Genomic DNA, 15831 nt, shown 5'->3' with positions numbered 1-15831 from the left:
GAATTAAATTATGATTTTTTATGTTGAAAATTAAAAATAACTTTTTGGAATTCCCCAAATGAATAACTTAAAACCCAACTTCTGGATTATAACTCATTTGTTGAGAATGTAACTGTTAATTTTTAAGACTCCCCCCTACCCTTCACATACAACATTGTATAGGTACTATGAAATGACATATGTCCTATTTGTTTTCTAAACAGATAATAATTTTGAAAAGGAAATATTTTCATCAACATTGGAATACTCTGGAATTTTGTATCCTGATTATTGGAATTACTGATAGCTTTTGTGTATACTTTGTCAAATTGAGACCGGAAAACTTGGTTCTTATTCAGTTTACAATAATATTAGGGTATACAAGAATAATTAGATTTATTCCTCTGATCAAGGTAAAACTTCACATTTTAAAATATTGGGTCTTTTTTTCCTACACTGTTTGTTAAATATGTTCAGAAACCTCACTGAATTATTTTTATATATTTTTTTTTATTGATTTCAGAGAGGAAGGGAGAGGGAGAGATAGAAACATCAATGATAAGAGAGAATCATTGCACACCCCCTACCGGAGATTGAGCCCAAAACCTGGGCATATGTCTTGACTGGGAATCAAGCCATGACCTCCTGGTTCATAGGGCGATACTCAACTACTGAGCAACACCAGCCAGGCAGAAACCTCACTATTTTGAAATAAATGAGGGAAGGAGCTGTCTCTTCCCTTAGAACACTCTATGGGTAACTGATTGGTTCACAGTTTCACCTCCTTCAAGTCATTGCTCAAATCTCTCCTTTTTACACAGAAGATCTTCCCTGGCCACCTACATAGAATGGCAACATGCCCCACCCCCTCCCTGTATGCCTAGTCTCCCAACCCACCTTCCTGATCCCTCTCTACCTGCTGAAGTTTATTTTTTCCTCACAGCATTATCACCTTTTCCTGTATGTTCAATGGACGCTCTGCTAGGTAGCAGTCTTCGTTTTTGTCACTGATATAACCTTACAATTCTTGAATGAAGCCTCGCATAAAGATTTGTTGAGCATGCTTTGCCTCGTCACGTTTTCAGGTTTCCCCCTCTCCATTTTTGCAGTTATTAATCCCAACGCTGATCAACATTGTGGATGTGCAGATCAAGAGGCGCCTCAGCTTGATGTATAGTATCACCAAAGGCTATGTCAAAAGCCAAGAGGATGCCAAATTTTTGATAAAACAGATTTCTAGCAGAGAATCAATATATCAGGTAAGAGCAGTGGTCGGCAAACTCATTAGTCAACAGAGCCAAATATCAACAGGACAACGATTGAAATTTCTTTTGAGAGCCAAATTTTTTAAACTTAAACTATATAGGTAGGTACATTGTTATTAACTTAATTAGGGTACTGCTAAGGCTTAGGAAGAGCCACACTCAAGGGGCCAAAGAGCCGCATGTGGCTCGCGAGCTGCAGTTTGCCGACCACGGGTAAGAGACTAGTACTGGTCTTATGGGAAAAAAAAACACATCAAAACCCAAACAACGAAACCTAACTACTTACGTGTTCAAGAAACCAGGCCGTGGCCGCTCACCTTTAGAGAAGTCACATTGTGTCCAGGCTCTCACGGTTCTATTCTCTTTGTAGGCAGAATTGGTTCCAACACGCTCCTGTGCAGGGTCGTTCTGCAGCCATCTTACGGTTTACTGTGGGCTCTGTTTGGTGTGAAGGGGGTTGGACCACAGTATGTGGCTGCCCTGGTCAGGCCAGTAGTTTGACATCTTCCCAATATTGATTCAATGTTGTCAGGAGAGGAGAAAAACCTAATAAAAATTGTATACCTTACTCTCATATTCAAAATGAGGGATTTATTACATGTGTTTTTCTAAAACCAACACAATCACAGCATATTCTCATTACTGACACTGATTAAACTTGAGATGACCAACAGCTGTTCTCTGTAACTAGCACCATGCCACGCATTGCCTGGGTGCAGAAATTCAGTCACCTGTGCCTGGCAGTCTGCGGAAACTTCAGTTGTTAGGTCACAGGGGTTTTGGTGTGTCCAAGTGCAAGCTCCTGAAAGACTCAAAGCCAGAGAGTAGTTCCATGAAGAGTGCTGGCTGGGACATTTGACGAACACCTACTGTATGATTGAACAGAGATCGGTGACCCCGGAGTGGAGCTATGCGTGTCAGGAATTATCAGTAGGAAGCATGAACTAATTGACAGCACATTCTTCTCATTAATTCCACTGTTTTTGTGCTCCCAATAGACTGGCTCCCCAAATGACTGCTCAGTTGGCTCTCCCCTAGTGGGGCTCTATCTCTGAGAATTCTCCTGGGTGCGTGTGCGGTGCACAACAATCTTTTCTGAGAAATATTAGTTAGGCAAGCACAGCATTCATTGTAACATGAGCGTGAGCGTGGGGAAGGCAGCAGAATCACACAGAGGGCAGAACTGAGCCAAATATCTCCCCCAAATCATAAACTGAGTGAGATTTTGACTACTGTACTTCCCCCCTCAGATTTTTTTAAATATATATTTTATTGATTTTTTACAGAGAGGAAGAGAGAGGGATAGAGAGTTAGAAACATCGATGAGAGAGAAACATCAATCAGCTGCCTCTTGCACACCTCCTACTGGGGATGTGCCCGCAACCAAGGTACATGCCCTTGGCCGGAATCAAACCTGGGACCTTTCAGTCCACAGGCTGATGCTCTATCCACTGAGCCAAACCAGCTAGGGCCCCCCTCAGATTTTAAAGTTAGAAATGCACTTGGTATAATAAGAAATTAATGTTTTTTTTCCTAACTTCTTACAGAAATTGTATGAAATTTTAGAAACCAACAAACGAGATGCTATCAAAGAACTAGGTAGGTCGTTGGAGTATCTGATTCCCTGTGTGTGTTACGTGCCATTGAGTTGGCTTCAACCCCTGGTGACCCTACTACACATGAGTGATGTCCTATCCTCAACAGCCCTGCTTGCTCACCTCCTGTAGACTCATGCCTATGGCTTCTTTTATGGAGTCAATCCATCTCATGTTTGGTCTTCCTCTTTTGCTGCTGCCTTCTGTTTTCCCCCGGCATTATTGTCTTTTCCAAAGAACCCTGCCTTCTCATGATGTGCCCTAAGTAGGACAGCTTCAGTTTTGTCATTTTTGCCTCCAGCAATGTTTCAGGCTTAATTTGCTCTAGGACCCATAATTTAACCAAATGAAGACAAATTCATGCTTTCACTCAATTCTGCAATCACCCATTTACTCATCCAACAAGCACTTACTGAACACATGTAATGGGCCAGGTATGCAAATAGTGCAGATATGCGCCTATGAGTAGCTAACTGCAGAAAGTTAGAGTTCTATTATTTGCTGTGGGAGCCCAGAGGAAAGAATGAGAAGTGTGGGAAGTGTATTAAGGATCAGATCCTTTAAGGTTGTAAGAAAAAGACATTTGAAAATTACCTTTGTTTCACAGAGGGTGTTTGGCTTTGTTTTACTTTGCAAGGCTACTCAGGAGTGTGAGACCGCACGGGATGCCACTTCTTGAGCAACTGTGGTCGCACTGCTTGAATCACAACACACGGCTAGGATCCTATACAAAGCTTCCTGGGTCTGCTTTCCTCCTGAGGGGGCTGTGGACCAGGCTTCCGGTGTGTGAAAAGTAGAGAGCTGGTAGAGAGCCTGGAAAATTGTGGGCCCCTAATATATGGAAGTTCTTATAAAAGTAATCAAGTAAAACCACTTTGCATTTATAATCACAGTGTAAGATGCCACGTGGGCTTCTAAAGATCAGACTTTCCAAATCAAAACAGAAAGAATGTGGTCTAATGACTGAAATTTGAACTTTGGAGATAATAGGGCAATATTTGGGAGCTGTCTCAGAAAATCCAGGGCCCATTGCTGCCATTTTCATGTCGATAGATTTTTACTTCTGTGCTTTGAAAGATTAGGGGCCTAGGAGCTGCTGTCTTACATTATGTTTTAGGTTAGTACAGAATATTACAAAGTTTCCTTGATTCAGTCCTATAAGAGGGAGTGCCTGTTCCCATATGATTACTGCAACGGACTGTTGAATACTAATTATGCCAGGAATTGTGTTAGTGGCTTTATATACATTATCTCATTTAACACTTATAATTATTCTATGAGGCAAATACTGTTGTCATCTTCATGTATAGTTGGTGAAACTGAGGCTTAGAAGTTAACTTGCCTGGTACGTGGTGAGCTAGACCTCAGGCCCAGGCGTGTCTGACACTAGAACCGGCTCTTGATCATCGTATCCTTCATTTGACTGCTCTTCTCATTTTAGTTAGAAAAATGACTCCAGTACCTCCCAGGTGTCAGGCATTGCGCTGGATGCTAGGATTACAAAGATGGAATAGACACAGTTTTAGCCTGGACTCCCGGTCCTGTCCATACTTCCTCATGTTCATGAAAGAGGGGAAAAAAAAAAGGGATTTGATCTCAGAAAGACTCACCAGCCAAAGTCCAGGGGCTCTTTGATCTCAAGTCATTTATTCAACTAGCCAACCAACAATATGTAATTTATACAAAATTATCCATGAGACAGGTGAAAAGAATAATATTGCAATGGAATGAGTTTCATAATGGGCCAGGTAGGCGTGCCATGGGAATAGGCAGCACGAGTGATTTTTCTCCTCGCCAGTGGGGAAAGCCGTTTTTTGGTTTCCTCACCCATAAAATGGAGATGAAAATAACTCTGGTTCTACCAGCCTCACCAGTCCTGTCTGAGACAGGAACAAAAAGGCTGTTGTGTAAATACTTTGGAAATCACAAACTATTTATTACACAAATATTAGTCATTGCGGCTATTGAATGGTTTGCTTACTGAGAGGTTTATTCGCATCAGGACTCATAGAGCACGAGGATCGTGATGTGGTCATTGCTTTGAAGACCAGGCAGGCAATCCAGACCGTGATTGCCAAGTCTCTGAAACACCTCGCCTTCCTTTGCTCCAGAGGCATTATCGATAAGCACGAGGGCGTCGAGATGAATAAGGTAACGGAGCAATTTTTATGTTGCTTGATTCCATTAGCCTGACACCCCAACGTGTACTGTGACTTTATTTACTTATTTGTTTGTTTTCAATCCTCACCCAAGGATATTTTTCCATTGATTTTTAGAGAGAGTGGAAGGGCTACTTTAGAGTATTCTTCAAATTACACCTCTGCACGCATTGTGTTTTGTATTTTTTTTTTCATTTATCACTTTGAAGGCTATATGAGATTCAACTGAATGCTTGATACCCATAAATAAATAATAACCCTTATGGGGAGAGAAACTTATTTTTTCCTGTCGATTTGTTTAGAAAGGTAACGGGTAAACAATCATTCCACAGTTACTAATTGAATGCCTGCTAATTGTCAAATTGTCAGCCAAAGAGATATAATTATCAACCCCAGGTCATACGGAAGCAGGTAAGTCTATTCGATTTAATTAAGTAAATATATATGGGATACTTACTATCTGTTATGGACTCTTGAGGAGATGGGGATAGTTAATGGATACAACACTGTCTCCTAAGATCCATGGGCTCTTCCTTTCTTTCACTCAGTCACTTGTTCATCCAATCAACAAAAGTGACATAATATGGAGGGTGAAACACGGAAGTACAACTACTACTTCTACTATAATGCAATGAGTTCCGTAAGGGAGACCTGTAGATGCCTTGGGAATATGGAGATAAGTGGTTATCTCTTACTTGGTGGGGGAAGCCAGAGAGGGCTTCTCAGGGTATCCTCCACTAGAAGGGTTTAGAGAAGCAAATCATACACATGAAGATAATGGAGAGAGCATGGCATTAAATCATATAGTAATCAACCTTGAAGTTTAGATAATTTAAGATTAAGGCAGGGTAGAATGTAAGTGTTAATTGGATTATAAGGATGTTAAATTGAATATGAGGTAAGACATTAGTGAAAATAATAATGAGGGGAGAATAGGGACAAAAAGTTAGAGGACAATTTAAATACGGTGAGAGAAGCTCTGAGTCAAAAATCAAGATTAAGTTTGCATAACAGTTGTTTGTTTAGATTTCCTCAGTTTTAACCAAGTGTACCTTTTCTGTTATAGGATCTGATCACCCTTGTTTTGATTGTTTGTTTTTAGGTACTTCTTTCAAAAATAAAAGCACTGAATAACTTTCCAATGTCAATCCCGCCCCCTACTCCTGACAAATATCTTCATAATATTGTTTGGCTGGAAAATAAAGATGTTCTCATTGAGTTCTTCAAGGTAAAGCTTCTGTCTTCTGTTCTGGCTCAGGTTTAATAATTATTTTTAGTTTTTCCCACTCCCTAATATAAGATTAACAACTACAAAATTTAAAGGAAGATTCCTGTAATGGCCAATAAAGGATAAGTCAAATGGAGGCCTAGCAAAACCTAGAAGAGTAGATTTCATTTTAAGCCTGAAAAGCAATGATTGTTTTCTTACAACGGATTATCTGCTCAGGATGAGCTCTCTCTGTTACCTGATCATTAGCAATTCCATCTTATTTTATGTTGTAGAGTCTGGACTTCCAGATGACCACTCTGGAAAAGACTTTTTAGAGCAAGGTCCTCAAATTTAAATGACTATACAGGTCAGGAAGATAATATAAAAGTAAAACTAGCCCAGCCGGTATGGCTCAGTGGTTGAACGTTGACCTATGAACCAGGAGGTCATGGTTCGATTCCCAGTTAGGGCATACATCCAGGTTGCAGGCTCCATCCCCTGTAGGGGTCATGTAGGAGGCAGCTGACCAATGATTCTCTCTCATCCTTGATATTTCTATTTCTCTCTCCTTCTCCCTTCCTCTCTGAAATCAATTTAAAATTTTTTAAAATACATTAAAAAGTAAAACCAGCTGGGTGTAGTGTAATAGGGAATAGTGAGGACTGTGGTATAGTCTAGAGTTCGTGTGTTGTCTAAAGTCAACTGAGTGTTGCTTTAGGAATTGGGGCTCTTCCAACTAATATTTATCAGAAGCTATTGTATGTGCCAGAAACTATTCTATGTTTGGGGATACGGCAGTGAACAAAATAAATGAAGTCCTTGCTTTTATGGAAACTGTTTAGTTTTTCAAAAATCCAATTTTAAGATAAAGTTAGAATTTGGTTCTTTATAGGCAATAATTTTCACAAGTATAATTATAACTGACGATCCAATGGTGAATGGGGAACAATGGGGTGAGAAGAAAACTCCATAAATTAATGATTCACAGACACTGAGGTGAATCTATGAGCAGGGCACAATCTTCCTCCCCTCCATCCTATGCGAAGCTGTTGGGCTTTCTCTATCCCTTTCAGGTACCTCTCTCTTTAAGTGGTCCTTTTCCTATGCTGGCTCTTGATAGCCACTTAAATCTGATTTCAACTGGATAAAAATGGTAATGAGTTGGGAGCACAGGGGCGTTATTCTCATTAGAAACAGCCCAGGGATTGTGTGGATGACTGAAATCCACAGAGAAAAGAAACATAAAACACCTCTTAGTGAAGACTGTAAGTTCAATCTTGGTCTCCATCACAGCCCCCATCCTTAATTTTCACCACTCCTCCCTTCTTTCATCCTCCAACAGGTGTGGTTTACTAAAAGCCCATACTCTATAAAGGTAAGCCAGAAGACAGTGGTAGAAAAACAAGGTCTGAATAATCCATACTCTGGGTAATTGGCTTTAGGTGAACTTAAGAAAAAAAAAATCGTTAAGTCATCCATGCTTATTTTCAAATGACCCAGAAGTAAATTGAAAAGAGAGGACTGTTCACTCTTCCATCCCACACTTAGTGATAACCACTATGAATGACTTGGAAATACGTTTCTCACAATCTTTGTAAAATGCAAATCTGTCACCATAATTCTCCTGTGACAACCCCTTCAGTGGTTTCCCCCTGATTTCGGAAAAAACCGGACTCTTTCACGGGCCTCCCAGATCCTGCAAGACCTGGCTCTGGCTCAGCTCCCAGTCCTGCCTCGCCCAGGCTGCATCATGACTCTTCATGGGCCCTGCACTCTTTTGCCTCAGTGGGTCTCTTCCTCCATAAACAAGTTCCCCAAATTATACTTTCTGACTGTATTCACATGAAGATGACTGTTAGTACTGACCAGTACTGTTTTAGTGTTAAAACATTCTCTTCTATTTAAAAGTTCTTTCATTCCTTCTGATTTTAAAAGAAACGAAAGTATTGCTGAGTCCCTAAAACGATTGTGAACCCTAGTCACTGTGCCTCTTGAGGCCTAATGGATAACTGAGTCCGGGTGACCACCGCTCCCTGCCCGAGACATACTGAGTCTCTGCTCACCCCAAGCAGATACTCTGTTTGCTTCTGTTCTCTGCGTATACTGAACCCTCTGCCCGAATGGTCTTCGGCTCACCGAATCTTGGCCATGTGTAACTCTTCCAGCAGGTCTCAGCTTAGCTGTTCTTTCCTCTGTAAAGTCTTCCCTGGACACTCAAGACACAGACCTGTGGCCTTTCTGGATTTTCCCAGGGCGTCCTGTCTGTCTTCTTATCACACTTTATTGTAAACATCTACCCAACCTCGAATTTATTGGGTTTTCTATCAGTCACTGTGCTGATTACGAATCACAAAGTCTATGGTTTGCTTGCTTCTCCCTTTTTTTCTAAAGGTTAATGCATTATGTCAGCACATTATTATAATTCATTAACAAACCGAATAATATAACTTGTGGTTTCATGCAACTTGGAAGACATTTTTGCTTTAAAATATTTCTACTAAAAGCAGCCACGAGGTTATCGCGAGAATGGCCTCCAGACCAAGCGCCTGTGTCTGGCAGAGCCGGTGTAAAAAAAAAAAAAAAAAATTTCTACTGAGAAAAGTAGACTATGAAGCTTTTGTGTTGACTTTTTCTTTTTTTTTTTTTACTTCAGGAACGAGCCAAACTTGCCTATTTTGACTATGGAGATGTTATTTGTAAAGAAGGTGAAATGCCACAAGGAATCTACCTAATTATTTCAGGAATGGCAATTGTAAGGGACTATTTGTTTATTTTTTATTTAAAATGTATTTGCAATATGTAATTATAGCATAAGGAGAAATTTAGGAATCAAGAAAGTTTCAAAATTTTAACATAGTCTCTTTACCAAATGAAACCATTTCTCCCAGTGTGAGCACCACAGCTGAGAGATGATGCTAATACCTAACATCTGAAAGGTGCTTCTCATTTTACAGATTGTTTTTATAACTGTTACTTATTCCTCACAACAATCCTGGGAGGAAGCAGTCTTTTCCATGATGTTCGATTAAGGAACCCAGTACTTGGAGTGGTGGAGTTACTCACCTAAAGAAAATGAGAGTCAGGATTAAGGAAATGGACCACAGTGTCACATCCCCTCAGAGGTCAAATAGGACGAGAATAGAAAATACAACTTTTTATCTGACCAGTAGGAGGCTTTGGTGACCAAAGTAAAAGAAAGATGTCAGTAGAGTGATGAGGACAGGAATCCTTTAGAATCCAAATTACTACTAGCTGAATGCATGGGTGAGCCCTAGCTCCTGACCCCAATAATTCCCAGATCTTAGATGACAGTCACATCTCTTTGAATGACTACTTCCTTTTCTACTTTTGAGGGCGTATGTGATTATACTGGGCTCACCAGGACAATCCAGAATCATCTCTATGATCAGGTGGTCAGTAATCTTAACTCCATTTCCAAAATCCCTTCATAGCGGTACCTAGACTCAAGTATAATTGGCTTTTTAGAATTCTGCCTACCACAGATGCTATCTTCTTTCCTTGGTTTGTAAAGAGCAGGGACATTCCTCACTGCTCAAGGGGCCTTTGAACTGCATTCAAAATTAAATGTAAAAAATGTCCAAGCTCTTTGGAGTCTGAATGGGGATCTATCAGAGAGGGTACAGTTGTCACAGCAACTTCTTCAGTGACCCTTTGTTTCCTATTTCCTGTGTCCGGAAAAATAACCTTCGTCTTCGATGTTTACAGCTAAACTTTCTGGGAAATTCTGTAATCCTTCTGGTTGATTCTTGCAGTTTCCTCCCAAAGTCTGATGCCTTTCTTCTTCCCCCACTTGTGCCTACCAGTTCTTTTCCTGGGGGGAACTCAACCATCTTGTGTTCACCCTAAAAACGTTTTCTTCTGCTGTTTCCTGGTAGCTATTCTTAAGCACCTTAAAGGGAGACAGGCTTTTACTGAACTGCTTGGTTCGGAGGTGAATTAATTCAGATGTCCGATTTATGCATTTATGGAATCAAAAGGTGTGGGTTTTTTTGTTTTTGTTTTTTTCACTTGAGGCACTGGCTTGTGACAATAAGAATATCTAATGGACTCAGGGGGAGTGACATTAGTTGCAGATGGCAATAACTACTTTGTGTGAGATTTTACATAAGGAAGGTTTAAGGAGAAAACTGTAAAGCTAAAGATCAGAAATAATCCATGCCTCCGAGAGTTTAAATGTGAAAGAAACCATGATTTTTGTGAAGCCCAATTCACACCCGAGAGGATTCATAAAGCACCTTTACCTTCCATTGTAATGAATGCAAGAAAGAGTGGGAGCCCCTATAGTCTGGTCAAGGGTTTCTAACTTGGGATTTCCCTTTGCAGCTGCATAGTTCACCTCCTACCTTTGGAATCGACAGTGTCCATTGGATGACTAGACAGTCCCAAACCCTATTTACAGAGTACTGTACTTGTGGGGACATAATTGGAGAGTTGAGCTGTCTGCTTAAGCGTGAAATTGAATATACTGCCATCTGTGAAACTATTTTACAGGTAAGGCCCTGGTTCTGTCTACATTGTAGGTTATTCATGAACTCTTCCTCAAGTAAATGACGAATGCTAGCATGTTCGCTTCCTTGGCATTCTGATATATTATTTAGTCCCTCAACCAGCAACTGGGAAGGCACATTTGCCATCTGAATTCCTGGCTGTGGCATCTGGAGTGCGGTATTTTTAACCTCTGTGAGCCTTTGTGTCCTCGTTCATTAAAAGAGAGTAGATCTCACTTCTGATGTTACCAAGATTAGGAAAACACCGATGTGAAGTGCCTGGCATGTATAGACCATCATACGAAAGCAGTGTTTTTAAAGAATGCTTGTTCTGAATCTCCCTTTCTTTCATTTTTCACTTGCTACGTAGGAAGTTATCTATTCAACAAATAAGTAGCCCGGTATTCTACTAGCTGAGGGTGTGGCGGGTGTTTCAAATAGAAGAGAGCCAAAGTTTCTGCTTACACAGAATTCTCAAGTTTTTGGGACTCTGATGCAATCGAGAGGGACCAGTCTCAGGGGTGTGGGGCATAGAGGGAGTGTTGCTGTATCAGTTTCATACCATTTCATTTCTGGAAGAGGATAGGAGGCATGAATTTAGTCACAAAACTGAATTGAATTGACTGAAGTTCATGTAGCGTGAATTCTGGAAGTGTAGTCTTCCTTATGCAGGGAAGCCTTTCGCCTCGGAAACAGACTTTACATGAGCCCACTTTATCTACTGTGGCAATAAAAATAGGTAACTTATGTGGCTTAGTTCCTGGATCCTGGGCTCATGAGCCATATCCTTATCTTAGCTATTGACTGGTATTGATTTTCCTGGCCTACTAGTAAGTCCATAGCTTTAATTGGACTATAAATTGTATTGCTTTATACATAAAAAACAACCTCTCCAATAATACAGTGCTTTTAAATGGTAGAGTTTGATAAAGATGAAAGTGACAGGCATCTTGTTTTCTGATGGTCTTGTAATTTAGTTCCAAATTGAGCTTGCTGCATGACATCTTGTCATTTCAGGCCTGCTTCATCTCCCTGGAGGATTTATATGAGGGCTTTGATGTCTTCTGGCCGTCCCTGGAATACAAAATATGGCTAAAGCTTGCTCTCAACACTGCCTATCAGTATTTTGAATCAGCTCTTGTCGATGAGGTAAGTGACAAGATTAAAATATAAGTGATTGACTGTATTTTTTACAAAATGCACTTCATATTTTTGTGACAAAGACAGAGAGGATAATTATGTCTGATCTTCTAAAGAAGAATCTCTCTTTTGGAGATTCCAGAATTTATTTACTTATTTTTTTAATTAAATGTACTGGGGTGACATTCATGAATAAGACTCTGTAAGTTTCAAGAGTACAAGTTTAGATTCCAGAATTTGAACAGTTCTCAGGTTGCAAAAGTCTAGATATTTGTTAATTTTCTTATGTTTTTGGTGCCTCAGTGATTAAGGGTTTAAGTCTCCTTCTAATAGTTCATTATTGGTGTATAAAAATGCCATCAATTTCTGGATACTGATTTTGTATCCTGCTACTTTGCTGAATTCATTTATTAGATCTAGTAGTTTTTTCAGTGGAATCTTTAATGTTTTCTATGTGTATCATGTCATATGCAAATAATGAGTTTTACTTCTTCTTTCCAATTTGGATGCCTTTTATTTGTCTGATCACTGTGACTAGAACTTCCAGAACTGTGTTGAATAAGAGTGGTGAAAGTGGACATCCCTGTCTTGTTCCTGATCTTAAGAGAAATGCTTTTAGTTTTCGCCCGTTGAGTATGATTTTGTCAGGAGGTTTTTCATATATGGCCTTTAATATGTTGAGGTATGATCCCTCTATTCCCACTTTGCTGAGAGTTTTAATCATAAATCAGTGCTAGATTTTATTGAATGTCTTGTTAAAAGAGCCTAGAAGTCTTCCCTCCTCTTGAATTTTTTGGAGTAGTTTAAGGATATGTGCTTTTTGAATGTTTGGCAAAATTTGCCTATGATTTGAAGCTATCTGGTCTAAGACTTTTGTTTGTTGGAAGTCTTTTTATTACTGCTTCAATTTCATTAGTTATTGGTCTATTCAAGTTTTCTGTTTCTTCCTGATTCAGTTTTGAAAGATTGTATGTTTCTAGAAATTTGCCCATTTTACCCAGGTTGTCCAATTTGTTGGCCTATAATGAGTCATAATATTTTCTTACAATCTTTTGTATTTATGTGATGTCAGTTGTTTCTTATCCTCTTTCATTTCTGATTTTATTTGGATCTTCTTTGTTTCTGGACGAGCCTGGTAAAAGGTTCATCAATCTTGTTTTTCTTTTCAAAGAGCCATTCTTGGTTTAATTGATCTTTTATATTGTTTTTTAGTTTCTATGACATTTATTTCTGCTTTGATATCTTTATTATTTCATTCCTTCTACTTACTTTTCCTGTTGTTCTTTTTCTAGATCTTTTAGGTGTAGGGTTAGATTGTTTATTTGAGATTTTTCTTGTTTCTTGAGGTGCCTGTAATGCTATGATTTTGGGTTGTTGTGTATTCATTTTCATTTGTTTCCAGGTAATTTTTGCTTTCTTCCTGATCTCATTGGTAACACATTCATTGTTCAATAGTATGCTATTTAGCTTCCATGTGTTTGAATGTTTTTTGAGGTGTTTTTTTTTTATTGTGGTTAATTTCTAGTTTCATGCCATTGTGATCTGAGAAGATGCTTGGTATGATTTCAATCTTGAATTTGTTAAGACTTATTTTTGTGTCCTAAAATGTGATCTACCTTTTAGAATATCCCATGTGCACTTGAGAAGAATGTATATTCTGCTGCTTTGGGATGAAATAATCTGTAAATATCAAATCCATATGATCTAGTGTGTCGTTTAAGATTGCTGTCTCCTTTTTGATTTTTTCGTGTGGAAGATCTATCCATTGATGACAGTGGGGTGTTAAAGTCCCATATTATGACGGTATTGCTGTTGAATTTTCTCGTTTTGATACCTTGTGTCATTGTGTATGACCTTGTGTATGACTTATAGAAAACTGTAATTTTTTTGTAGGACATAACATTCCAGAGGTGTGTGGCACTCAATGTGGCATACGTGGAGACTTTATCAAACTGTAACGAGATGACTATTGACTGGGCGACCATGAAGTTGGTGATTGTCGTGTATGGCAGTGTGATGGATACAAAGACAGAGGCACCATTCCTTGCACCTTGCATCTTATCTAAAACCTGTGAGCAGGTAAGAAGGATCATTTCTAGAGTCATTTGCATTCCACGGTGTTGCATAAGTGGCTTTAATACTCAACTGACCACCTTAAAAATAAATTTAACCTGGAAAGATTCTGCAGGTCTCACCTGCCCTTAACAGAATGGTCAAAACATACCCAGGACTTCTGTGTACTGCATGCAAGTTGTGCCCTGCACAAGGCTGTGATTGAGGGGCAGGTAAGAGCTGGGATCAGCCTGCTCTCTGCTCACCATGTTGTCTGCCTTGGTGTGGGGCTGTACCTCCCCAGAGAAAGGAACAGGGTGGGGCGAGGTCTCAGGGAATCAATCACCAGGGCTGAGCAAACAGAAATGGCTGCCAGTCATCCCTGCAACTAGGGAGGTCCCAGCACAGGAACAATGACCCCTGCGAGCACCTCCGTCTGGAAGAAAGCCGCCCCCGAGTTCCTGCCCCAATGCCAGACAGTCTGGTTTCTCCTAGTATGTGTCTGGGTCCCCCAGAGCCTCACCCAGCACTGGAACTCAGAGAAGCGGGAGCTTATAAGTTAAGTTCGTGGTGCCTGCCTTTTAAGAGGAGCAGCTGCGTCTCCAGCAGCCTCTGTGTCACTGAGCCCCAATCCCCACTGGATTTTACAGCCCATAGGAACTTCTTCCCCCAGCTGGACATCTGGTGTGGAGTTGGGACCTCCTGCTCCTCATGGGCAGCCTCCGCAGAGGCAATCTCCCTCCCAATTAAAAAAGCAGCACGTGGGTGCTGGACCTGCCGCTCCGCACCTCCGCACCTCCTACCAGTCTCAGTGCGCTTTCTTCTTTACTTCTCTAGTTGTAGGCCTTCCATTCAGCCAGCTTTCCGGCAGTTCTGGATGATGGTTGTTCTGTATTTTAGTTGCAATTTTGATGTGGTTGTGGGAGGCAGCGAGTACAGGCATTTGCCTACACCGCCATCTTGGTTCTCCCTAGAAATGATAGTTATTGTTACTTTTCCACTACTTGCATTCTGGGAGGGCAGATTTTGTGGGCAAAAACTCTAAGAAAAGAAGACCATCCTGCTACGTGGGAAGGCTGGGTCCTGAGCCCTTGTATTTCAAAGGAGTAAAACTAACTCAGTGGATTATGGGTTTTCTGTTTTAAACTGAGAATTTCCAGTCCAGTTACAAGTAATGTGCAGAAAATTCCTGATGTCTATAAATATGCCAAAAATAATTTGCTGGTACAAGGCTTTTTGAAGCAATGTTAAAGAGGATTTGAAATGAGAAAGAGTTTAGGTTGAAGGCCCAGTTCTAGGTTTTGGCTTATTTCTAATATTCTTTGCAAAGTTTAGGAAGCAGCCAGCTTAGAGATCAAAGAATGCGCTTTTGACCAATTTGGGCTTTTCTCCTTTAGGTTCAGGGAACTTCAGATTTAAGCAAGCTACTGATTATCCAAGCAACTGAGCCTGTCAAAGTTTCCAGTGATTCCAAGATCATAGGTAAGGGGTTTCCCTTTAGTGGTTGGAAAAGCATTGGGAAGGAATTTTGATAAATGTAAATGAGTTGAGGGTATTGTATGGGTTTATCATCAACCCCCATTCTTGGGCCCACCCTGACAGCCACATTGCTTCTGGGAGGGCACATATCAGACTTCTAGATGCTGAAATCAGGTGGCTCCTCTGCTCTATGACCTTCCCTTCAAACCCTTGCTAGGTGCGGGGAGCAGCTTTTATGTTTCACTCTGCCATGGGAACCTGGAGCCACACAGCACCATTGAGGAAGAGTGGGCATGGGGAAGCCTTCAGTGGGTCCTGGTGTGGGGAGCTGGTTTGCTCCCAACAACCTAAGGGAATTTGGGACCTTATCCTTCTCCAATGAGAATTCCAAACCATGGTCACTGCTACAACTCAGATAACCTGCTTTGAGGTGTACTTTGATAG

The 15831-nt window shown here is 40.4% G+C and overlaps 1 protein-coding gene across 1 annotated transcript in view; it reads left to right on the top strand.

Annotated features, from left to right (window-relative positions):
• SLC9C2 (solute carrier family 9 member C2 (putative)) overlaps positions 1-15440 on the top strand; it is a gene marked incomplete at both ends in the record, with an annotated part of 46211 nt that extends 30771 nt beyond the window's left edge. Inside the window, 10 exons of the mRNA XM_081113281.1 lie at positions 204-392; positions 1089-1238; positions 2792-2843; positions 4842-4990; positions 6101-6226; positions 8862-8960; positions 10553-10720; positions 11734-11865; positions 13750-13935; positions 15306-15440. Coding sequence (XP_080969407.1) covers positions 204-392; positions 1089-1238; positions 2792-2843; positions 4842-4990; positions 6101-6226; positions 8862-8960; positions 10553-10720; positions 11734-11865; positions 13750-13935; positions 15306-15440 — 1386 coding nt within the window. The remainder of the gene's footprint in view (positions 1-203; positions 393-1088; positions 1239-2791; positions 2844-4841; positions 4991-6100; positions 6227-8861; positions 8961-10552; positions 10721-11733; positions 11866-13749; positions 13936-15305) is intronic.
• Between the last annotated feature and the right edge of the window lie 391 nt (positions 15441-15831).

The sequence above is a fragment of the Myotis nattereri genome, assembly GCF_964212035.1.
Source record: "Myotis nattereri genome assembly, chromosome: 18".
NCBI lineage: Eukaryota > Metazoa > Chordata > Mammalia > Chiroptera > Vespertilionidae > Myotis > Myotis nattereri.
The sequence above is the reverse complement of the archived record's forward strand: the minus strand, read 5'-3'. Positions and strand labels throughout refer to the sequence as shown.